A 24138-nucleotide genomic window follows, 5' to 3' on the forward strand; every position below is an offset into this window, starting at 1 on the left:
AAAATATCCCAGATATTTTATATTTACTTTGAAAACAATTGTTTTTTCTATCTCTTCCTGATGGTTCTTTATATTTTTGAAATGTTTCATTGACACTCTTTTTTTCTTTTTTTGTATCACTATCTCTACCCCATCTCCATGTCCTCCTTACCTCCCCCTACTCTCCCTGAAAAAAACAAACAAACAAACAAACCTTTCAAAGTCATTTTAATAGAGTTCTTCAGAGGCTAGTGGGAGATTACAGCTCTGGGAAAGGCCTCTGTGACTCAAGAGAGAATCCAGTGTGAAATTTCCTGGAAAATCTTGCTGAGTTTAGGCCAGGAGATGAATGCAGTCAACTGGAATCAGGTTGCTTTTCCCTCTTGGGGTTTCCATGGCAACCAGACAGTAGCTGAGGCTCTGGGAGCCAGGTGAAGGAGAGTCACTGTGAAGAGGGACAGGAGAAGGTGAAGGCACTTGACCTTTACAAAATAATGATTGTAAATGAAAGATAAGAAAGTTCTGAGAAGAGGAAAAGCCAAACCCAGAAATTTGAGCAGCCTTTGCCCTCCCTCCAAGTCAATGCCCCTCCCCTCTCCCTGGATAATTTTGTTTTTTGACAAATATGTTAAAAAAATTATAATCTTCAGGAAAAAAAATATAAATCAAAGGAAAAATTGGTTTGTTTTATATTGGATTGCCAGGGACTGATCTTGGCAGAAGCCTGAAAATTCACCCAGACTAGACTGCTGCAGGGTATATGTAATCAGATTCTCTAGGCCGAGAGGGTCTTTGCTCCAACCCTGGTTTGCCCCAAACCAGTTTCATCTTAGGACTTTGAGCAGCACTGGAAACATTCTAATTCCACCTTGGGAAAATGGATTTTATGAGGTCAGCTGTGGCATTAGGAGAAGGCTAAATGACCTAGAAGGTCAACAGCCTTTTCAGGTCAACTTTGATGATGATGATGATGGAGTTACCCACTTACTATTGCCATAGCTTCTAATGGCATTACTCTCCTGCAGCTGTTCACAACATAGAAGGAGTCTGACCCTATATGGGGTCGGGACCCACAGTTTAAGAAATGCTGAAGGGGTCTCCAGAGGAAAAAGTTTAAGAAGCCCTGGTCTAGAAAGACCAGGGTGTGTCAGAGAAAGAAGAAATTTGTCATGAAATTTCTAGAGTGGAAGAACCAGGCATTCTACCTCTTGTGGTTTCAGTTTTTATGAATTTTTAAATTTTTTGCCTCTTGAAAAATCATATATCTGAAGTTTATAGTTTCTGGCCTAATATGTCCTCTCAAAGTAGCAGATGATTCAATGTAGACAAAAGCTAAGGAGACCCACTACAAATTCAAAAATGTTAATTGGCATGTGCTTTTGTTTATGAATGTACGTATACATGCATGTGTAGACACATGTATAGAAACATGTGTGCATGGTTGGATCCACATGTGTGAGCATGTGTGTGTAGGTGTTTGTGTCTGTATGGGACCTTTCCTTCTCTTGTTCCCTTCATTTTACTGATGTTTCTATTTCTCACTTTTTAGGGAGAAGCTGGTCCTACTGGTGCCCGTGGTCCTGAAGGTGCTCAAGGTCCAAGAGGCGAATCTGGCACCCCTGGGTCTCCTGGGCCTGCAGGAGCCTCTGTAAGTAACAACTACTCTCCAGCATAAATGGCTGTGGGAGAGATAAGGGGTGTTGACCCTGTGGAGGAGGGGTGCAGTAGACAGTGAGAAGGCTGCTGGGAACAACAGCAAATCAGATCAGGACCCACTCATTCCCCAACTCCCTGAGGCTGATTCCCCGCTCCCCCCCCCCCCATCCAGAAAATCCAGAAAACAGGATGCCATAGTCTTAGGGGGTTATTGGGAAGGATAAGATTCTGCCCCTGCAACATCTCTCACATTTGTGCTATCCATCTTCATTCATGTGGCAATCATCCTGATTCAAGTTCTTGTTACCTTTCCCCTGCATCATTGCAATAGCCTTCTAATTGGTCTCTTTATTTCAAATATCTTCTTTTGCTAATTCATTCTCCACTTAGCTGCCAGTGATTTTCCCAAAACGTAGGTATGATCACATCACCCCCCTGTTGGATAAATGCCAATGACTCCCTAATACTATACAATAACTGTATAATAATTCTATAATGATCAAATGGAGATAACTCTGTTTGCCATGTATAACCTAGCCTTTACCTACTTTTTCAGGCATATCATTTATTATTCCCCTTTCTATATTCTTCATTTTGGCTAAACTAGTCTACAAGTTCATTATACAACATTACATCTCCTGTCTCTGCACCAGGCTTGTCCTCATGCTTGGAATGCACACCTTCCTCAAATCTGCCTGATTTTCTTGAAATCTTAGATCAAACACTCCCAAATGAGACTTTCCCACACCTGTCCCCATTTTTAAATGCCCTGCCCCCATTGCCTGGTATTTATCTTGTACATATTTATATCAGCACATATTGTTTCTGGATAAAAAGTCAGAAATTAGTTCATTTCATCCGATGTTCCTTTCATCACTTAGCATAATGCTTACTACAGGACAGATACCTAATAAATGCTTCATGATTGACAGATTATTTCAGTTGGTCTAAGGCTTCTTTCTGTTTCTCTTACTCCCTTCCCCAGATGAAGACTACCCCAAGTTCTAAGAATTCACTGGCTTTTGTCCTTCACATTCCTACACTTGACTGAATATGAGATGGAAATGGATTGCCTTTATTCCTTCATCCCCCTAATGAATCATAATCTCTAAAGTTTTACTTCCAGCCAAGTCCTCCAGACTCATTCTTCCCATTTATATCTTGAGGAATCCTTCTTTCAACCCTAGCTTTCTCCTGGAAGGAATCAGCAACTTAAAGTTATTTAAAATTTAAATCATCTATCAATTTAAAATTGATTTAAATAAATAAAAATAATTGATTTAAATAAATTGATAAAAATCAATTTAAAATAATCTAAAATAAAATTATTTTTTATTTTGAGTTCAGTGCCAGTCCTCAGCTTTGCAATTAGCCTCTCTAGGAACTGGAAAGTGAGGTTCTTTTTCTGCTGCTCCAATAATGTCTCTCTGCTTTTAGGGCAACCCTGGAGCTGATGGGATCCCCGGAGCCAAAGGATCTGCAGTAAGTGTTGCCTCCTGGCCTTTCCCCCATCCAGTTGAATTTCATTTCCCTAGGATGAGAATAGTCTAGTGATTTCTGAATAGTGAGAAGGGACAAGAGAGAGACCAAGGAAAGGCTCTCTCAGGGAAGGAATTCAGAGTTTAATATTTGCTTACTTTAAAATTATAATCTAAGAAGATGAGATAGTTCTATTGTATATTGCTCACCCTATAGGGGACTTTCTTTATCTGATTTAATTTTTTGGAACTTGTGACATTATGATCACTGCTTTAAAAAAAAAATCAAAAGTTTGCACAGCGTTGAGTTAATCATGCCTGGAGGGTTATGAGTTCCTCATCTCTGCCTCCTCTAGTCATGGTGGACTTCCAGAGAAGACAGCATTTTAATGTTCCCTTTGGATGAGAGCAGGGAGGTGAATTTGGTACATGAGTCCGTATTGCTATTCTAGTCATAAGCAGTACTGTAAGGGAGTAAGCAGAGATGGAAGAGGGAATGGGGAAGAAGATGACATTCCTGCTCTCACTCACAAATTCCCTCCAATTTTTCACTCCAAAGCCCCTGGAGTGGAGCATACGTTCCCCTTTCTCCTGAATGTTCTTTGCTTGATCTTGACAGGGTGCTCCTGGAATTGCTGGTGCCCCAGGCTTTCCTGGTCCTCGGGGTCCTCCTGGTCCCCAAGGTGCAACTGGCCCACTAGGTCCTAAAGGTCAAACGGTAAGGGCCCCAAACTTATACTGAGTCCTGAAGGACTTCCCTTCCCCAGAGCATCACATCCCCAATCAATTTCCTCACTTATAAAAAGTGAGGACTTTGGATTAGATGACCGTTAAGGTCCCTTCCAATCCTAAATCTACTGTCTTACAACCTTTAGTCAGATTGGACCTACCTTTCCATATCACCGAATTATGAGTTTTCTCTTCTTTGGGATCACCAATGACTTTCACACACACACAGACACACACACACACCATTTTCATTTTGTAGTAGACAGAGTTACAAATGAGAATCTTTCTTTCCCTTCCTTCAGGGAGAACCTGGCATTGCTGGCTTCAAAGGTGAACATGGCCCCAAGGGAGAAACTGTAAGTATCTGGGACTGAAGCTTTACTATAATTTTTTCTTTGTTGCTCTCCCTGTCTTGGAACCAGTCCACCCAGCTCAGAGTTCATATCCTTGGCCTTAGACAATCCAATCACCTGGGAAACATATTCCTTTTCTTGGGGCTATTTAGTAAGGTCATGAAGATGGTCCTTTACCGCAGGCCAGTTCTTTAGCATGGGCTAAGTTCTTAGGTGAATAGTGTTATTGATTTAAGTTTTTCCTGGTGCCAGGAGGAAAGGGATAAGATAGAGTTATATGTCTTTGCCCTATGCTTGAGCCTTGGACAGATCCCTGCTATTTTGGGGGGGGAGATCAGGATGGTGAGGGGACTGGAGATCAGAGAACTCAGGAGGGAGACAAGAACTGTCTTTAGGCTCCTGAAGGCCTGTTATAGGATAAAACAGAGTGTTTGGAGTTATTCTTCTTGGTCTTAAAGGACAGAAACATAAGTTGCAGAGAAGCAGATTTAAGCTTGATATAAAGAAAAACTTAGCAACTAGTGCTATGTCCAGGAATGGAATTGGCTGTCTTGAGAGGTCGTGACCGCCTCTGCCATTGTAGGTCTTCCACTGGAGGATAGGTGATTAATTTGGGGCATGCTGTAGAGGGAATTCTTAAGTCAAGTTCAAGTTAGACAAATTTTGAGGTCCCTTCCTGAACTTAGATTCTTTGATCCTATTACCAAAATATTTCCTGGAAATCTAGGAATAGGGAACCCTAAACAAAATATGGTAGATGAAGATGTTGAGTTTCATATCTGACTGTCTAGATGATCTCGTCTGACTTATTCAAACTGGAGAAGAGAATTGAGGATATCTTAGAATCAATCTGTCTACATAGGTATCTGTTACAGGAAATTCAGTGCCCTGAATGTATTTATCAGTGTTTTAGAATCACAAGACCTTTGTTCAAATCCCAACCTGGGGTGCAGAGGGGAAGGGGAGGGAAAAAAGTCATATTGATTTAGAAAACCACATATTAACATTATCTATGTCCTATAATATTTGTATTTATGTTGTTAAATATTTCCCAATTATATTTTAATCTGGTTCAGGCTACACTCAGGAATGTTGTAACTATAATACAGTTAGTGGGCAGTGTTTTTGACACCTCTGAGCTAAGGCACCTCACCTCATCTCTGGCTCAGATTTTGAACTGTAGCCCATGAACTGAGTAAATTTGATCAGAGACAATGGCTTAACTGTAACACTTGGTCTTGACCTTCCACTGTGGTACTCTTATAGAGATGGACCTAGTGCCCTGCTTCCTGTAATTTCAAGAGATCCTTTCCTAACTTTGGTTTATTATTTTCATTTTTACTTTATGCCCTTTTTTTTAAGATAAATTCACTTAGTAATTTTCTAAATGTTTTCTCTTCCTCTTTGGTCAACAATGTCTTAGTAGACTTTGACCTTGTCCCTCTTCTTCAACTTTGCTATTATGTATAGACTGAACCTTTGGATTTGTTTCTGGCCACCATGCATACCATGTAACTGTCCCATGTCCCTCTATATCAAACCCCAATCCAGTTTGGTGGAAAGGTTCTTCTCTACCAGTTAAATCATCTCCCAGGGATAAATTTCATCAGAACATCTTCTATTCCCAAGAAAGGATGTAGGGGCTGCTTAGATTTACTAGAGTGGTAGCTACCCCCCAAGAAGCATCCAGATTCTTAGCAGATTTTTCTTTTGTGCTTTCCCCTCAGGGTCCTGCTGGACCCCAGGGACCTCCTGGTCCAGCTGGTGAAGAAGGCAAGAGAGGTGCCCGTGGAGAGCCTGGTGCTGCTGGACCTGTGGGTCCTCCTGGAGAGAGAGTAAGTAGAGTTGTCCTTCCTCAAGCTAATGGTGGGATGTGGCTAAAAAGCCACCAGGCTGAGAGCTAGAAAGTTGGTTCCTAATACTGGCCTCTACAAGGACTTGCTCTGTGTGTCCTTGGGTAAATCCCCTTGACCTCTCTGGTCATCAGTCTCCCCTTTATTCCCTTTCCTATAACAAAAGCTGGAGATAATGATTCCTGCCCCCATTCTATGTGTTTCCATGTGATAATACACATAAAATATTTTGGACTCCTTCTTAGTGAGATAGGGAGTTATTTTTAACACCTTACCCTACTCCACCCCTAATAAGACAGAAGTCCAAAGAACCTTGTTTCTGGGCAGATAAAGGTGATATTGTCTAATTTCAATGACCTAATCAGGATCTGTTCTTACTTCCTCACCTTTCTTCTTTCTTCCCAGGGTGCTCCTGGCAACCGTGGTTTCCCAGGTCAAGATGGTCTGGCAGGTCCGAAGGTAAATATATTTCACTTTATCCTGAAACTTATGGGTCTAGCCCTAGAGCTTATTTGCCCATTCAGGGCTCTCTGCTTTGGTCCCAGTCTGGATGTTATATGAATCTCCTACTAATTCCCTCTCTTTTGTTTAACCTCTTCTTTGACAGGGAGCCCCTGGTGAGCGTGGACCCAGTGGTCTTGGTGGTCCCAAAGGAGCCAATGGTGACCCCGGCCGTCCTGGAGAGCCTGGCCTCCCTGGAGCTAGAGTAAGTTTACTGATCTCTTTGGACAGATGTTTCTAAAATACAGATATGACTTCCATACCCATATATCAGAGATCATAGACCCCTGCAAAGAGAGCTTTGTTGGGCACTTGCAAAACAAGGCAGAGGCCAGAAAAGGGGACCAATGCCATAGTAATGGCAGGAAGGACTCAGTAAGAATGGAACAGTTTGCTCCCTTCAAGTCTGTGGAGTTACATAGGTACATACTAGAATTCCTTTCCCTGCCCACTTCCACATCCTTTTGCAGGAAGGATCTGTTCTCTAAGGTCTCTGGGTGATGCTAAGCATTAGGGAATAAGGAACACATAATCCTAGTTTCAAGAGCTGGCATCCAAGGTTGACTCTGGATCTCACTCTAGGCTGTGAGTCCCTTCCATTCTAAGAAGCATATTGGAGGGGTGGCCAGGTGGCGCAGTGAGTAAGAGTGCCGGCCCCGGAGTCGGGAGACCCGGGATCGATTCTGGCCTCAGATACTTAACACCCACACAAAATAACTGGCTGTGTAACCTTGGGCAAGTTACTTAACCCCAATTGCTTTAAAAAAAAAGAAGAAGCATATTGGAGTCAAGTACTCATTCTTTTGGACTCTAGCCTTGCCACCTATTCCTTCTTTGCCCCATTTGTATTTTATAACTACTTCAGAACTAAAATTTTTGTCCCCATTGATTAGCACTCCTCCTCCTGCCCCTTATGACCATTCTCTCCCAAGAGTGTAGGAAGGACAGATCCTAAAGTGGCATACGAACCAATGAAGGGGAAACATCATTCCACCCAGGTCTCCTGATGTCAGTTTTCTTTCCTTTATACAGGGTCTAACTGGTCGCCCTGGTGATGCTGGACCTCAAGGCAAAGTTGGTCCTTCTGTAAGTTAAAAGCTCTTATTTTCTGGGGCTGATAGCTGAAGGATAGGAAGAAAGAATGATGTATGTCAGGAGAAAATATGTTTTGGAATGTGGGTAGAAAGGGCAATGACAAAATAGGTATAGGTGATTTGGAGTGGGGAAGAGTACAGATTGCAACAGACCATTTGGCTAGTAAGCTCCATGTGGGTAGCATATTTGAGACTTATTTATTGGGACTTTGGGAGCAAGGTATTGTGTATTGAATAGAGTGTATGGGCCATGATAAAGCTAATTAGCATTGAAAAGGAACAGAGAAAGTCCAGGATGTTTCCTTTCTAGATCAGGGTTTATGAGGCAAGCACTCTAGCACATGATTAATATAATCATTTTGAAACTAGAAAAGTCTCATGCTGAGACCTTTATGGTTAGATATTGCTAGTTCAAATTCTTGACTCTTACCTGATCCTTTGTACATAGATTTGGAGGAATAATCTCTATGCCTGAAATTGATGTCCTTTTTTCCAGGGAGCCCCTGGTGAGGATGGTCGCCCTGGGCCTCCAGGACCTCAGGGAGCTCGTGGGCAGCCTGGTGTCATGGGATTCCCTGGTCCTAAAGGTGCCAATGTAAGTCATATCTTGCCTTTTCCCTTCCCCTGTGTTATTAGCCTTCCCATCTTGTGTTCATTGCCATTTCTAGTTCCTGAACTGCTAAGTTGATAGAGTTGAGTTGAACAAGGTTGATAGAAGACACTGGTCTCAGTGTTATATGTAGTACCAGCCTTTATGTTGTGCCTTCTCTAAGCTCTATGCTACATGAAGCCAAAGTACCCAAAGTCTGGTGAAACACAATTCTTAGAACTACCTGCCCTCTAAGTCACTTTTAATTTTCAGTGGTCTCAAGCATGACACTGCAACATGGTGGAAAGTTCTTGGACAATCCCAATCTATTTCCTCCTTCAAACTGGATATGGAGTTGGCAATGTGCTTCATCCTTGATCTGTCATCTAATTGACTTTTGGGAGCATATTGTTTGGCAATTAGTTTCTCAAGGACTCTGCTTTTTCAAATTGCTTTGGCTTAACTCAGGCCGCCTAACCACAAGACTGTGTTTGCTTTCCACCAGGGAGAAGCTGGCAAGGCTGGTGAGAAAGGACTACCTGGTGCTCCTGGACTAAGGGTAATTACACTCCCTTTGATTACAGCTATCCCTACACCTCCACAGCAGCTGCGAGCCTAGGAAGGCAAAGAAGGGAATATTGGAGAAAACATTTTAATAAACATCCTTGTCAAGAAAGGAACAAATTGAAATGACATCTTTCACTCTAGTTATTGGTTGATTATATTTACTGAACCCCAGATTATGGTAGATCCCAGAGAAAGCCTCTGAAGGATATAGGCTTAACCTTTGGTTACTTTGAGACAGTGGATTGGGTAGACATTTATATGCCTTCATATTGGGAGAGGAATATGAAGATTTTAGGGAAAGGTGCTGAAAGCCCGGCAATGGGAAAAGAAATGAGTGTGACATGAGAATTAATTCCAAAAATACGACAACAGAATAAAAAGACAGAAGTGGAATTGGGGAGGATAGCACATAGATACATCAGAGTTCAAAGAAGGGATCGAAGAAGAGGCAGAAAGAGATAGAGCTGAAAATGTGAGTTGATATAAGGGATGATGAGAAAACAGGAAGTTTAAAGATGAATGTATCTCTATGTTATTGGAAAGTGGATTTTATTCATGGAATCACTAAAAAAAAAAAATGACATGGAGAGAATGGACTTGGAGAAGATATTCTGGAGCCTGAAATTAGTGTGCTAGATAAGCAGAAGAGGGAGTGTTTCTTGAAGTCACCTGAGCTCACTATACTGGCTTTTCTTTTTTTTTTTTTTAGGGTCTTCCTGGCAAAGATGGCGAAACAGGTGCCTCAGGACCCCCTGGACCAGCGGTGAGCACTTTCCTAATCTCTCATGGACATGGGTATTGGGTTTGGGACCCAAAGGCAGAGAAAATGCCTCAGTCCATCTAAACACATCAGCAGATTTTGAGCTGGACAGTTCCCAGACATTTAAGTCCTAAGTTAACCTCAATGACCACACATGGCCATTGGGAAATGGATAGAGCATGAACCATCAGGTTGCTCTGAATTCCTATCAAGGTTGTCAGTGGTATAAGCTACTAAATAGGGAGAATAGCAACTTCCTCTTGGTGTGTGGTATACATTCCATACACATATGTACCTCTAATATTGGCAAGTCCAGGAATTTCCTGGTTTCTACAGTTTCTTGCTGTGTTTTTTTTTTTCACTTTTTGGAGGGGCAATTGGGGTTAAGTGACTTGCCCAAAGTCACATGGCTAGTTTTTGTGTTAAGTGTCTGAGGCTGGATTTGAACTCAGGGACTCCTGACTCCAAGGCTGGTGCTCTATTCACTGTGCCACCTAGCTTCCCCTTCTTGCTGTGTTCTTTACTTTGAGGACCCCTTCTGTTGAGACTCTCAGATGTTCACCAATGCATTCTATTTACTATTTTTCTTGTCTCCTTCAGGGTCCTGCTGGTGAGAGGGGTGAGCAGGGTGCTCCTGGACCATCTGGCTTCCAGGTAAGTGCCAGATTCATTCTTTTTCCCAAGGCAGGAATGGATTAGATGAGGATTGTTTCGAGACCACAGTGTACACTGTCAGAGAGAGAGATACTACTAGCTGTTGAGTGGGAGGAAGTGGGGGGAAGGTTGTCCCTACATCCTAGACTCTTAGAATATTTATTCTTTGTTACTTCTCTCTGAGACCAAATCTGAGCCAAGGATGCAGATGGAGAGACCACTTGTTGCTATTAGGGTCAAGTCACTGCTTCATCCTGTGCTTAATAGGTATCTCTTTGGTTTATAGGGACTCCCTGGCCCTCCTGGCCCTCCAGGTGAAGGTGGAAAACCAGGTGATCAGGTGAGTGTCTACAGCCTACTCATCTTAGAGGGAAAGGACTCTTCTGAAGTCCTTTGCACTCCCAACAAGACATATAGAATAAAGACATGTGCCCTAAAGGTGCTCTGTGCTGAGAATTCTATCAAAAACCCATTTGACTGAGATATGCTAGCATCCCTTCCATAAAGAGGCGAGCAATGCAGTCAGAGGTTCCCAGGTTAAGAATACTTCCCCAGTTTCCCAGAGCTCACCACACTGTTGGAGTCTGCCTGGGCACCCACCACTTATGACTTCTGGAAACTTCCTCCCCATCTTACATCCTTCTGTTTTCCCAGGGTGTTCCTGGTGAAGCTGGTGCTCCTGGCCTTGTGGGTCCCAGAGTAAGTATGATTTCTTGTTGGGTTACATTATAGCCCTGGCCATGTCTGGAATATCTCCCTGGGACTTGCCCTTTCCTTTAGTTTTTTTTTTTAAATTATTTATCATTATTATTTATTTTTTTCCTTTTCCTACCCTGAATCAGAAATTCTACTCATCCCTCAAAGTCTATTCTTCTTCCTTGATTTATGCTCTCTTGGTTAAGTGCTCCTGATCTCCCCCATCCTTATCTCTGCTCCTAACCCTCTTCCACCACTTGTAATGAGGGTGATGTCCCTAATCCTGTTCTACCCCCTGATCTTTTTTGATTTCCTCTGCTACAGGGTGAACGTGGTTTCCCTGGTGAACGTGGCTCCCCTGGTGCTCAAGGTCTACAGGGTGCCCGAGGTCTCCCTGGGACTCCTGGCACTGATGGTCCCAAAGTAAGTGATGGTCCTGAGGATTTGGTGGCAAGGTCTTGTTATGTTGTTCTAAGATGTTGCAAAGGCTCTGCTTCTACCTTCTATAGGAAAGGATGAAGAAGAGTCCATAAAGAACAGAAAGTTGTAAAGAGTAGGAAGGGATAGGATGGGAAAAGGTAGTATGTGCAGAGATTATATGGATACAAGTGGGAGAAAGGAAAGAAAAAGACCTCCTTGCCCTTGGAGTCCTGGTTGTTGATGTTTTACATTGTAAACCCTTCCTCCTCAATTAGGGTGCTACTGGTCCAGCTGGCCCTAATGGTGCTCAAGGTCCCCCAGGTCTGCAAGGAATGCCTGGTGAGAGAGGTGCAGCTGGTATTGCCGGACCGAAGGGAGACAGAGTAAGTGCCAGTTCTCAAGCATGTATGTTGCCCCACTCTCCACCCATCCCACTACATTCTAGACCATGTCCCTGCATCGTTCTTAAATATACTCAGGGAAGCCCATTATTGGGAAGTGGAGGGAGTTGTCATGGTCTAAAATGGCAGTTTCTTAGGATGTCACCTTGGTGAATGACCCAGTGGCCCCAGGGTGCATCTAGTGATTAGGATAGGAGTCTAGAAGTCAGGACATTTGACTTCTCATGCTTACTTGAACACAAATCAGGGTGTATGTGAGCCTGGATCAATTTCTCTGACTTTGGGATCCGAGTAATGATGCTCTTTCACCTTTGAAGGACTTGGAGATCCTCTGGACAGGGGGTTATATAATTATATAATCCTCTGGGGGCTGTATAATTAGAACTTCCCTGAACGGAAATACTTTCCTTTTCCTCCTGTTGTTGGCCATAATCTAGATTATTGTGTTGTGTCCTTGGTTTCCAGAAGCTTTCCCTTTGTCACTCTCCCTCTTCTCCTATCTTCTGGATGAATTAAGGGCAAGTCTGTCCCTTTCTACTTCTACACCTTCCCTCCTTGAAGCACCCATGGTGTTCACCCACATCTTTCTGTGGCTCTGTGCTTCATGATACCACTTCTCTCTGCCCCAAATAAACATCCACCTCATTGCTTCCTCTACCCTAAAAATAGTCCCTTTCCTTTACTCCTTAGATTTGCTTTACAGATGACCACTTGCAGTTTTTAAGAGGTTCTCTTCTCTCCTATCTCCTTTCTGTTTCACTGCATTCTTTCCAAGTAAGCAAAGGACAGGGCTCCCTTATCAGCTGGAAATAAAGCTCTTCCAGGACAGGCTTCTCAGTGTGAACAGTCTCCTTGACCTTTTGACCTCCTCCATGAGAGCTTGGTCCCTTCTCCAAACTTGGTCATGTCTTAGCTTAAAGTTGGGTCTGGGCATTGCTCTATTTAAGAAAACACTTGCAATGGAGTGGTGGGTGGGGTCCAGAATTCCCATTAAATCTTGTCTTTATCCTCTCAGGGAGATGTTGGTGAAAAAGGCCCTGAGGGAGCTCCTGGCAAAGATGGCGGCAGAGTAAGTAAAGGGAATTGTGTCGAATGGCAGATTGTAGGAGCAATTGCAGAAGAGGGTATGATTGACACTCTCCCTGGGGACTCAGTCTCTTGCACTTAACCCCAGGGCATGGGGACAGAAATCCAAAAGCTTTTGGGGTGGATAGGCTCTGCTATGTATCAAGCAGAGGCAGAAACATTCTACTTGAGAACTGGGATGGAGAAGAGCAGAGTGGAACAAATGGGAAAGTTGATGAAATTCAGGGAGTTCAAGAGAGTCAACTTGGTTCAGTGGCTGAATCTTTATGAAGGGTCTCTGCTGTGTCCCAATACCCTACAAAGTCTCACTTCCCTTCCCTTATCTTCCTTTCCCCTAGGGTCTGACTGGTCCCATTGGCCCCCCTGGTCCTGCTGGCCCTAATGGCGAGAAGGTGAGTTGTTTTATTTCTCTCTCTCAGGTAACAGTTATCAGTGTCCACAGATAACACTTTAAATCAGGACATTCCCCTCTGTGTTTCCTCATTTTAAGCTCCCTAAATACTCATATTTTTTTCTCCTTGCCCATCACCCAGAACCCTTCTCTCCCTTTGTGAACTGAGGGCAGGCACCTCCAAAGAGGAGATACTATTAAACAGGGACTATTGGGCTAAATGATTGGGGTTTCTACTGTTTTGGGGTCTTGTGTTTGTTGATATCACAGGGTTCCTCTAAGTACCCAGGTCACTGTAGATTGCCCACTTCCCTCCATCTGGTTCTTTATCTTCTCTCTAGGGTGAATCTGGCCCCCCTGGTCCTGCTGGAACTGCTGGTGCCCGTGGTGCTCCTGTGAGTTCTTATTCCTGCTATTAAGAAGAATCCCTCCCTGATCTCCTGCCCACTTTGAACCTGGCCTAGTACCCTCTCTCCTCTGGGCGCCCTGGAATCTTTTTATATCTAGCTGGTGCTTGGGTCTCTGAAGGCTATCTAGGGAATGTGCACCTTTCCTTCTGTCTGGGTCTGTGTGGGAACATGAAGGGCAATGAATGTGATAAAACTGGACACTTGAGTTTCATTGGCCTTGCTGCTTAGGACCATTGTGCTGAAAAGTAGATTCCTGAAATTGGATTTGTTCTTTTGTCAAAGGACTCTGGAATCTTCAATTACTTTCTGAAGCCCTTTAAAAGAGGCCCTAGACCAAGAGTTCTTAACTTTTTTGTATGTCGTGGATCCCTTTGAAAGTCTGATGAAATCTATGCCCCCCTTCTCTGAAAAATATTTTAAAATGCATAAAATAAAATAGATCAGATTACAAAGGAAATCAACCATATTGAAATATGGTGATCAAAATATTAAAATTTCCAAGTTCATAGACCCCTTGGAATCTGTCCACAGGTCCCTTGGGGGTCTATGGACTCTTGGTTAAGAACACCTGCCCTAGACCTAGTGCCTAGGGCATGTCAGTGAAATATGGAGATCATTGTTTTAACATAAATGCAAATAGGAACTAGTCAGAAGAGTTTTTACATATAAGAAGTCTTAGTCAAAATGGAATTTTATGCCAGGGAACATCATGACCAACAGATTACGGGATCTGACACCTCAGGTTTTTAATTTTGGCAACTTTATTAGGACTGGGGCAGGGAGGGGTGTGTTAAATCCAAATTAGCAGTCTCCCCTTTCTGTGGGAGACTAGGCTTCTAGGCTTCAAGATGGCCACAGCCTCTCCTTGTCTTTGGGTCCCAGGGTGGGAAGTAAGGGAGTCAAGTTGTGGGAGGCTTACCTTCCTGCTTACTGGGATTCCTTGTGTTGTAGGGTGAGCGTGGAGAGACTGGACCCCCTGGCCCAGCTGGATTTGCAGGTCCTCCCGTAAGTAACTTATCTACCCACTGAGTCATTGGACATATATATGTATTTGCCATTCAGTTCACTATGGCCTCTAGAATGGGATGTGGATCAACTTTACAGAGCTTCTCTAGGCTCTCCTGTGTTAGATCTGGTTCCATGGAGAGACTCTGGGAGTATTTTTGGGGACACAGAACTCCCAATCAGGGTCACGTACCAAAGCCAGGAGAACCAGAGCAAGCCTCTCTGTCTCTATCTCTCTCAACTCTGAGCTTTCATAGAGCTCTTCCTATCTTTCTGTTCAGATAGCTGAACCTCTCAGAAGGATTTTCATGTAGTTTCTTGGATTGGTCCAGAGGGTAATTATATAATGAAACAAGATCTTCCCATTTCAATGGACTGCAAAGCCTATGGACCTGAATGGCATTATTCCTCTATAGTTAACTTTTTTCAGTTATGGATGTGATGTGGAGGGTGGTCTAGTAGACCTGTGTATCCTGGGACTTTGTCTGGAGGTAGGATAATGATGCCAAAATTTGGAGAAAACTTGAGTTTTCTCTCTAACACTCTGCTAATGTTTATTGGGGCTATGGAGTGCTTTCCAACACAACACAACACACACACACACACACACACACACCTCTGTTAAGTTGGAGAAGGGGTATCAACAATTTTGCTCATCTCTCATTCATGTCTATTCTTTTGTGAAACAGGGTGCTGATGGTCAGCCTGGTGCCAAGGGTGAACAAGGAGAATCTGGTCAGAAGGGAGATGCTGGTGCCCCTGGTCCTCAGGGCCCATCTGGAGCACCTGGGCCTCAGGTATGTGACACTAAATTCTCTAAAGAATTTATTCAAGGAGTGTGGGTTCACTACCAGAGTAGAAAGAGGTATCTGGCCTGGGGTAGGGTAAGCAGACCATAAAAGGTCAAGTTCATCCCTATGAGGGGAAGCTTGATCCTATGAAGTAGCCACTACCTTCAGGACCTCAGTTAGTCTAGCTGTGTTTTCCTGGGGGCCCTCCCTGGGTTTGAACCAGGCTTCCATTCAGGAACCAGCTTTCTAGCAATAGTTTGATACTTTCATCTACGCACCCAGACACCTAGAGACAGCAAAGGCCAATACCTTGGTATCTATATTTCTGAATCTAAGGGAGAAGCTACTGGAAAGATCAGAGGGAATTCAGAGACAAAGGCTCAGGATGGCTAACTCATCCCTGGATCCAGAGGGAATATTGTGTGTGTGTGTGTGTGTGTGTGTGTGTGTTTACGTGTTTACAGAACCAAGCAGAGACCAACTATTTTGGATGTCCATGAATAGAAACAATGAATGCATCTCCATAGGGATGGGGGTTGGGGTGATTTATCAGGAAACACTTCCAGGGCTGCTGGCTCTGTGAGCTACTACATCAGGCTTCCAGGGAAGGTGGGGCATCTCCATCCCCAGAGATCTCCCGAAATAAGAGAGATGCATATCTGTCTGGCCTTTTTGACTGACTCTAGGGCTGAATATTCAAGGCTTATGAGTCTGTTACCTGCATCCAGAATCTTCCCTTTTCTGATTTCTGGTCCCCCTAATAAGGATTCTTTAAGATAGTATGCCACTGGGGGCGGCTTGATGGTGCAGTGAATAAAGCACTGGCCCTGGAGTCAGGAGGACCTGAGTTCAAATCTGGCCTCAGACACTTAACACACACACACACACACACACACACACAAAATAAATTGGCCATGTGACCTTGGGCAAGTCACTTAACCCCAGTTGCCCTACCTTTCCCCTCCAAAAAGCAAAAAAAAAAAAAAAAAGATAGTATGCCACTCTTATTTTCCTCAAATCACTTAACTTTTTCTTTTCCCATCCTAGGGTCCAACTGGAGTGACTGGTCCTAAAGGAGCCCGTGGTGCCCAGGGTCCTCCTGTGAGTGTCATCTTGTCCCTTTTCCTTCCTTTCCCAACCCATTTTGGTAGGGACCAGAGGGAGGTAGAGCTTGGAGAAGATTATAGGAAGTGAGGGAGTAAGGTCTGGGAGACTACAGGGCCCTTTCTTGGCTCCTCAGTGCTACCTACAGAAGCACTCAGTCACACAGGGGTCTCTGTTGGGCTTTCAAGTCACATGGAGAGCCCCGGAAAGCATTCAGAAGATATGTAAAGAAGTGGATAAGCCTTGTGTGCTTGTCCTAGGGACGGAGCAGTTCTGTTATTCACATTCCTGTTCTATTTGTGTTCTGCTGTTTTGTTCTTTCTCCCTCCGTCCTGCCAACTTCACAAAAGCAGGGAGGCAGTTTCATGGTAGGGGTGGGGTAGGGCTTACATCCATGCAATAGCACATGGTATGTTTTGGGAGCCTGCTCTGCCTTGCTCCAGACTGCCTTTTCCTTCTTTTATTGATCCCACCCCATCCCTAGGTGGGCACTACTTTTTGGGAGAAAGATGAGAATCAGAGCCCAGTGCCTGGGCTCAGGGAAGCATCTCCAATGTCAGCACTTGGGCCAATCAGGCCTTGGGACCTATGGACAGAAAACCTCCCGTATTCTACCTTCCTCCCTCACAGCCCCAGGACCCTTAACCATATGAGCTTCCTAGACCCCCAGAATCTAAGACTTGGAGATTAATTCTCTAAGCTTGTTGTAAGAGCTTCTTCCTAGGCCACAGGTTCAATGACTTTTCTTTTCTTACTCAGGGAGCCACTGGATTCCCAGGAGCTGCTGGCCGTGTTGGACCCCCAGGTTCCAATGTGAGTGATTGATCCCGGTTGGTTTCTCCCTCTGCTTCCCGGGATGGGATGTGTATAGGTGGGCATTGGGGTGAGGGAGGAGGGTGACAGGCCACCCAAACCAGTCAATCAGAGGACTCACACTGAATCACCTTCTCTTTTCCTTCCTGAGTACCTGAACGGACTTTGGAGAATAGAAATAGGCAGGGAATACCTTGTGCATGAAGACCAAAGCCAGCCCACCATAAGCAGCTGTGGAAAGGAAGAGGATCTGACCCTTAAGTGGGTCACATTTGTCCCTGATTCCCACCTTCTCCACTAACTGGGAACAGCACTCTCTAGTGGGTTTGGGACTAAATGCCCAGTATTGAATCCACAAGTTCCTGACTCAGAGAGAACAGCAGAGCTCAACTGCCTATAATTAACAACAGCAGAGAAAGTTCATTCTTCAGGGATTGGGCCAGATGGACTAGACTTGAGAGAGCTTTTCCTAACTCAGATTCTATGACTTACTGAACATTGACTATGTGCCCAACACTATACTACGCCCCGTGGGAATATGAAAACAAAAGCATAAGACATGGTCCCTGCGTGTAAAAAAACAAAACAAAATCTTATTATCCAGCCAGGAGAGAAGTACAATTCCTAAAAAGAGAACTAAGCCTACAAAGCAGTAAGTGAAAAAGTCCCTCCTGATGCATAAACTCTTAGTCCATAGGAGCCTCTATAGGCGTCTCTGAGGAGGGAGAGAGCTCCCTCTGATGGGCTGAGTGCTCACGGCTGATTTCATAGGAGCTGTGGATTTTGGTTGGGCCTTGAGGGAATAGATAGGATTTAGGTAGTTAGAGAGATAGATGCTAGGCTTTCCCGGAATGAGTAAAGCCCCAGAGGCAGAAGGTTAGACCATTCAAATGAAGATAAGATTGGGAAGCAGATTGGGGCCAGATTGCCTTAAAATAGAGGAAACTAGGAGGGCTCCAGGAAGGCAGGGATGGATTTTGTAGCTCCTTTGCCCCAGGAGCTGAAAGCATATATGCATTCTTCCTAGGACACTGATGGGTTGAAGTGGGAAAATCATGAAGATGTGGTTCTCATTGCCTGTGTTTTCTTCTTCAGGGTAATCCTGGCCCCCCTGGTCCTCCTGGAGCTTCTGGAAAAGATGGTCCCAAAGGTGCTAGGGGAGACAGTGGTCCCCCAGGCCGGGCTGGTGATCCTGGACTTCAGGGTCCTGCTGGAGCCCCTGGTGAAAAGGGAGAACCAGGAGATGATGGTCCCTCAGTAAGTCTCGTGGCCCAACCTTCCTCTTTGTTCTTAGGGTACCCCATGAATATGGCCAGTGTCTGGTTCCCAAGGACTCAGCTCAAAGCTGAGCACTTTGAGCTCTCAACCCATCAGAGGGAGCTCTCATATCTTCCTGTTTCCTCTCCTACTCACTTTCTATGGCCAGTAAATGGGGTAGCTTTTGGATTAAAGTGGGGGAGAGGAAGTGGGTGGGAAATTTTTTTTGGAGGGAGGGAGAGAAAATAACCAATATTATTTGAATTCCCTGGGAAGTAATTCTGTGGGCATAGGTGTAGATTGACTTCCTTGGATCAGCTTTAATTTTATCTCTTCTTCTTCCAGGGTCCTGATGGTCCTCCAGGTCCCCAGGGTCTGGCTGGTCAAAGAGGAATTGTTGGATTGCCTGGTCAACGTGGTGAAAGAGGCTTCCCTGGTCTTCCTGGCCCTTCAGTAAGCATTCATTTCTCTTGGTTATTGAATTAGACAATGGCCCAGATGTTGGTCTAGAGCACTAACCAGAATTAACCATGTTATCACTGAGGTCCCATGGGTCAACTTCTCTCCCTACATAGAAACTATTTCCTAGGTTCCCTGTTCCCTCCCCCACCCTCTAACTGAGGGGATCGCTAATATTATCCTTTCCACTGAAGGGAGTATTAAAACTAGAGATAAGGGTGGCTAACTCAAGTTCCAGGATCTACCGTGGAGGGTAGGGGAAAACAGTGAGCCCAGAGGCAGCTTCTGCTCAGGGCCAACCCTGAAGCTTGACTGAGACTTTATCAGTATGGCCTGGCTATCTGTCTGATAGTATCAGTTGGTTATTGGCTTTCCAGATCTCTCACAATGACTGAAGTGAAAGACGTTCTCCTCTTACAGAAACTCCTAGTAGGGCTGTGAATTCAATATCCATGTTCCTGACCTTTCTCTAGGGTGAGCCTGGCAAACAGGGAGCTCCCGGAAGCTCTGGAGATCGTGGCCCTCCTGGTCCTGTGGGGCCTCCCGGCTTGACTGGTCCTTCTGGTGAACCTGGGCGTGAGGTGAGTGATGGAACTCTGCTACAGGAGAACACCCCTGCTATGGAGAAGGCAGAATTCCAAGATCTGTTTCATTCTGACCACTCCAGTGAATGTTATCGCCATTGTAATAGAAATAGTCATTAGGAGGAGCTGTTAGGATGACTTGCTGGATCCTGGGCAGCCAAGAATATAATTGGGATTGGAGGATGTAGCAGTAGTGAATTAAATAGGCCTAAGGGGCAGAGGTGTCTAAGTGCTCAGGACTAGATGCTGGGGAAGGAGGCAAAAGGAAAATGAATGAGAGGAGGAAGGGGAAACTTGAGAAGAAATGGTTTGACAGGGCAAGGCCCAGCCTTGAAAATGTGAAGAGGAGCTTGCAGACTAAAGATCCTTGAATGGGTCTGGGGAAGGTCCAGCTCCATCTATAAAGATATGTTCCAAAACATTTTCCACCAGAGGACAGCTGAAGGGGCATCTGAATGACAGAATGCCAGATGTGGGATAGACAAAACAGGAGTGGGGGAAGAGGAGAGAGGACAACCCTGAATTCATTTCTGTTTTCCTTTGCATAGGGAAGTCCTGGTGCTGATGGGCCTCCAGGCAGAGATGGTGCAGCAGGAGTCAAGGTGAGTGTGACTCCTTCCCATGAGGGTCATAGGAAGACAAGTGCACACATGTCCTTGCCATCAATAACCACCTCTTAGGCACATTTCCTTCACTGGGGCTCAAAGCATCTGCTTCTTGGTGGCAGAAGACCAAATTAAAGTCAAACCTTGCACTGGTCCTAAGAAAATTCTCTCTTTCTCTCTGCGGGGAGAAGGTGGGGAATACTGCAGGGAGAGGCGGATACAATCTGAGGAGGTTTTAGCTCCCTTGGGCTTGGTTGGGCCACAACTGACAGCAGAAAGTGTCCTCTGAAGAGTTTTTTTTTAACGAAAGGAGGGAGGGTCCATAACCTCACAGGGCCTGAGTATGGTATTTCTCTCTTGACAGGGTGATCGCGGTGAAACAGGTCCTGTTGGTGGTCCTGGCGCCCCCGGACCTCCTGGCTCTCCTGGACCTGTTGGACCGACAGGCAAACAAGGAGACAGAGGGGAAGCTGTGAGTGTCTTTCTGTCAAAGCATGTCTAGGTTTGGCTATGGGGAGCCTCATCCAAGCCACCAGCTATAGGTGGCGAAAGAAGGATATGGACTATATTCATTGACGTGCCCTGTCCTGAACTCTCAGCTCTGGTCCTAGGGATGAAGACATCTCTGGGCAGGGTAGGGACTGAAAGTAGCTCCATGCTACCTCTGCTCGGCTCAGTCAAGCGGAATGGGGCAATGATGAGCCTCAGGCTTGATGGCTTTGCCTCAGAGTCCCAAGCGGGAGGTGAGGGAACAGAATAGTCTAGCTCCTGGGCTTTCCTCTGATGCTGCTCTGTCTTTCTCCCCAGGGTGCACAAGGACCCATGGGCCCTGCAGGACCAGCTGGAGCAAGGGGAATTGCAGTAAGTGTCTGAGCATCCTGTAACAGGTCTTGTCAGTGACATGAGAGGACAAAGATTGCCCTTCCAACATTGCCCTCCTGTCCAGCTTTGACTCACACTCCTTCGTTCATTTGCCTTCTAGGGTCCTCAAGGTCCCCGTGGTGACAAAGGAGAAACTGGAGAGGCTGGTGAGAGAGGACTGAAAGGGCACCGTGGCTTCACTGGTCTCCAAGGTCTCCCTGGCCCCCCTGTGAGTACTACTACCAAATGGTCCACTTACCTTCTCAGTACCCATTTGGGTTTTTTATGCCCTATAAAAGAAATTTGGGATCATCCTGGGTTCGACCCAGAGTTTTCCTAAGGTTTGGGCAAGAGGTAGAAGAAAAAGAGAATGCATGGGACATTATTGATGTGGGATAGTTACTCTTACCTACCTTTCGGGAGTTAGAGAGGGCTGTTCACCTAAAGACAGAGACCTATCTGAGTGCTGACCTTTGACTTTCTCCAATACAGGGTCCTTCTGGAGATCAAGGTGCTTCTGGTCCTGCTGGTCCTTCCGGTCCCCGAGTACGTAGATTTGGGGTTTCGGGTATGGGAGGAAAAAGTGGGCTCTTTGTCAGGTTTCTAAAAAAGAATCTCAAATGTGAGGTCAAGCCATGGGTTGGGTGTTCATATTTTGAGGATAGATATTTCTGGGGTCCTTGGCACGTGGAACTCAATTGAATTACCTTTTTACCCTGATCAGTGAGTAACGATGATCCCATGATTGTGCCCCTTTTCTCTCTCTACACAACAAATATCAACTCTCTGTCGTGTCCCCAAAGTATATTCCTATATTCCTTTCATTTCTAATCCTCTTTTTTTTTTTATCCTTTGGATCATTGTGACATCAAACTAGATCTAGAGTAGGGGGATCTAGGGCTGTGTGGGAAGTTAGTTGCCCAAAGAAGCAAAATAAGCCTCATTGACACAATCTGGGATACCATTGACCAGGTATGATTATAACCAAAAAGGATCAAAGGGTCATAGTGGTCCACCAACTGAACATGAGGTAGTAACTCAGTAGCTCAGTCCTGATTTTTAAAAACCCTCATCCAGCATCCACATTGTAGTAGGATTGTGTGTGTGTGTGTTTGTGTGCGTGTGGGTGTGTGCCTGCCTCAGATACTTATCATTTGTAGGACAGTCTCCCAGCAAATGGAGTGAGACCCAATCTTGAGACTTCTCACCATTTCTCTTTTTTCGTCTTCAGGGTCCACCTGGCCCAGTGGGCCCTTCTGGCAAAGATGGCTCCAATGGAATCCCTGGCCCCATTGGTCCCCCTGGTCCTCGAGGTCGCTCTGGTGAAACTGGCCCTGCTGTAAGTGTCCCATCTCCATCACTATGCCCCTGTTTCTGGAACCACAGCAACTAATGGGTTCTTAGTCACTTGCTGTCTATAAGTAACTGGGTGACCTGATCCCCTTATCTTTCCTACCTGGTTTCCCAGGGCCTTAGAAGGATGCAGAGTTGGCAGAGGTGTGAGAAACACTGTAATCTAGATTCTGCCCCATTGCTGGCTACCATTCCCCTTTCTGGAGAGGAGCACTCTCAGGACTTGGAAGAAGACCCTTTCTCCTGTGTCCCTAGCTAGTGAGGATGGACACAAAATGGGCACCCTCTCCTAATTCACACAGCTGATTTTTTCCCTGCGGTTGTTTGTTTTCTCCCATAGGGTCCTCCTGGCAACCCTGGACCTCCTGGACCTCCAGGTCCCCCTGGCCCTGGCATTGACATGTCTGCCTTTGCTGGCTTAGGCCAGAGAGAGAAAGGCCCTGATCCCCTGCAATACATGAGAGCTGACCAAGCAGCTGGCAACCTGCGGCAGCATGACGCTGAGGTGGATGCCACTCTCAAGTCCCTCAACAACCAGATTGAAAGCATCCGAAGCCCTGAGGGCTCTCGCAAGAACCCAGCTCGCACCTGCCGGGACCTGAAACTCTGTCACCCTGAGTGGAAGAGCGGTGAGTAAGGAGGGCAGGGACTGTGTGAAGCTCAGAAAGGGCCAGATTCAAGTTCTAGGGTTCTGTGACTGTATAGTAAGAAACTGCTTAAATCAGAACTCAGTGTGAGCCCTCAAAAGTTCCAAAGTTCCACTAAGCCCCTGGGGTCTTCTTCCTGCCCCACCTGCAGGACCTTAGGAAACTCTGCTCCAACAGCCAGGCCCAGACCTCTCTTATGTGTACTAATCTCTTCTGGGATCAACTCTGTGGAGGATCAAGATCCAAGCGGACCAACTCCTCCCATTAGGCCACCAGCACCCAAGCATTTTCCCCCATGCCTTCCTTTGAGTTCTCCCTCATGTTCTCTACATGCCTCCCTTCCTCTGGGTCCTTCGCAGCCACTTTTTCTTTCTCTTCACTGATGTCCTCATACCTTGCTTTGTTCCCTGCCTTCTCTTTTGTGTTCCCCGCCTAGTCAACCTTAGTCCAGCTATCCAAGCTTCCCTGCAGTGTTGCAAACTGCTCTGCCCACTCTGAGCTCTGCAAGTTAACAGGTGCCAGTTCTGATCCAGGGGATCTCTCTCCCTGCAGGAGACTACTGGATTGATCCCAACCAGGGCTGCACCTTGGATGCTATGAAAGTTTTCTGCAACATGGAGACTGGCGAGACCTGTGTCTACCCCAACCCATCAAGCATCCCCAAGAAGAACTGGTGGAGCAGCAAGGGCAAGGAAAAGAAGCACATCTGGTTTGGAGAAACCATCAATGGTGGCTTCCATGTGAGTGCCCCCACCTCTCTTGAGCCTGAGATGACCCAGCAGGGTCTTCTTTGTTTCACCCTTCCATTGGTCTGGGCCTAGCAGTCAGGGAAAGGCTGCAATGATTGTCTACAAATATAGAGGAAGGAACAGAAGGATCAGAGGGACCCTCTAGGAAAAGCAGACCTTCAAAACACATGTTTTACCCAATGTCTCCTTTATTCCTTTATCCTGAAACCAGAATGCCCATCCCACACACAAAGACTTCCATGAGTCATGAGGAGTCTCTGGTGTCTAGAACTGTACAATTCCCCCCCCCCCCC

The 24138-nt window shown here is 45.4% G+C and overlaps 1 protein-coding gene across 1 annotated transcript in view; it reads left to right on the plus strand.

The window, feature by feature from the left end:
* COL2A1 (collagen type II alpha 1 chain) overlaps nucleotides 1-24138 on the plus strand; it is a 42570-nt gene that overhangs the window by 15856 nt on the left and 2576 nt on the right. The window contains exons 17-50 of the mRNA XM_069092511.1: nucleotides 1529-1627; nucleotides 3073-3117; nucleotides 3733-3831; nucleotides 4145-4198; nucleotides 5923-6030; nucleotides 6454-6507; nucleotides 6656-6754; nucleotides 7582-7635; nucleotides 8140-8238; nucleotides 8738-8791; nucleotides 9509-9562; nucleotides 10160-10213; nucleotides 10500-10553; nucleotides 10868-10912; nucleotides 11234-11332; nucleotides 11605-11712; nucleotides 12746-12799; nucleotides 13155-13208; nucleotides 13549-13602; nucleotides 14569-14622; nucleotides 15312-15419; nucleotides 16461-16514; nucleotides 17277-17330; nucleotides 18426-18587; nucleotides 18933-19040; nucleotides 19520-19627; nucleotides 20179-20232; nucleotides 20600-20707; nucleotides 21043-21096; nucleotides 21218-21325; nucleotides 21589-21642; nucleotides 22328-22435; nucleotides 22790-23078; nucleotides 23649-23836. Coding sequence (XP_068948612.1) covers nucleotides 1529-1627; nucleotides 3073-3117; nucleotides 3733-3831; nucleotides 4145-4198; nucleotides 5923-6030; nucleotides 6454-6507; nucleotides 6656-6754; nucleotides 7582-7635; nucleotides 8140-8238; nucleotides 8738-8791; nucleotides 9509-9562; nucleotides 10160-10213; nucleotides 10500-10553; nucleotides 10868-10912; nucleotides 11234-11332; nucleotides 11605-11712; nucleotides 12746-12799; nucleotides 13155-13208; nucleotides 13549-13602; nucleotides 14569-14622; nucleotides 15312-15419; nucleotides 16461-16514; nucleotides 17277-17330; nucleotides 18426-18587; nucleotides 18933-19040; nucleotides 19520-19627; nucleotides 20179-20232; nucleotides 20600-20707; nucleotides 21043-21096; nucleotides 21218-21325; nucleotides 21589-21642; nucleotides 22328-22435; nucleotides 22790-23078; nucleotides 23649-23836 — 2952 coding nt within the window. The remainder of the gene's footprint in view (nucleotides 1-1528; nucleotides 1628-3072; nucleotides 3118-3732; nucleotides 3832-4144; nucleotides 4199-5922; nucleotides 6031-6453; nucleotides 6508-6655; nucleotides 6755-7581; nucleotides 7636-8139; nucleotides 8239-8737; nucleotides 8792-9508; nucleotides 9563-10159; nucleotides 10214-10499; nucleotides 10554-10867; nucleotides 10913-11233; nucleotides 11333-11604; nucleotides 11713-12745; nucleotides 12800-13154; nucleotides 13209-13548; nucleotides 13603-14568; nucleotides 14623-15311; nucleotides 15420-16460; nucleotides 16515-17276; nucleotides 17331-18425; nucleotides 18588-18932; nucleotides 19041-19519; nucleotides 19628-20178; nucleotides 20233-20599; nucleotides 20708-21042; nucleotides 21097-21217; nucleotides 21326-21588; nucleotides 21643-22327; nucleotides 22436-22789; nucleotides 23079-23648; nucleotides 23837-24138) is intronic.

The sequence above is a fragment of the Petaurus breviceps genome, unplaced genomic scaffold, assembly GCF_028583685.1.
Source record: "Petaurus breviceps papuanus isolate PSGF00001 unplaced genomic scaffold, PetGlider_PUasm1.0 191, whole genome shotgun sequence".
Classification (NCBI taxonomy): Eukaryota; Metazoa; Chordata; class Mammalia; order Diprotodontia; family Petauridae; genus Petaurus; species Petaurus breviceps.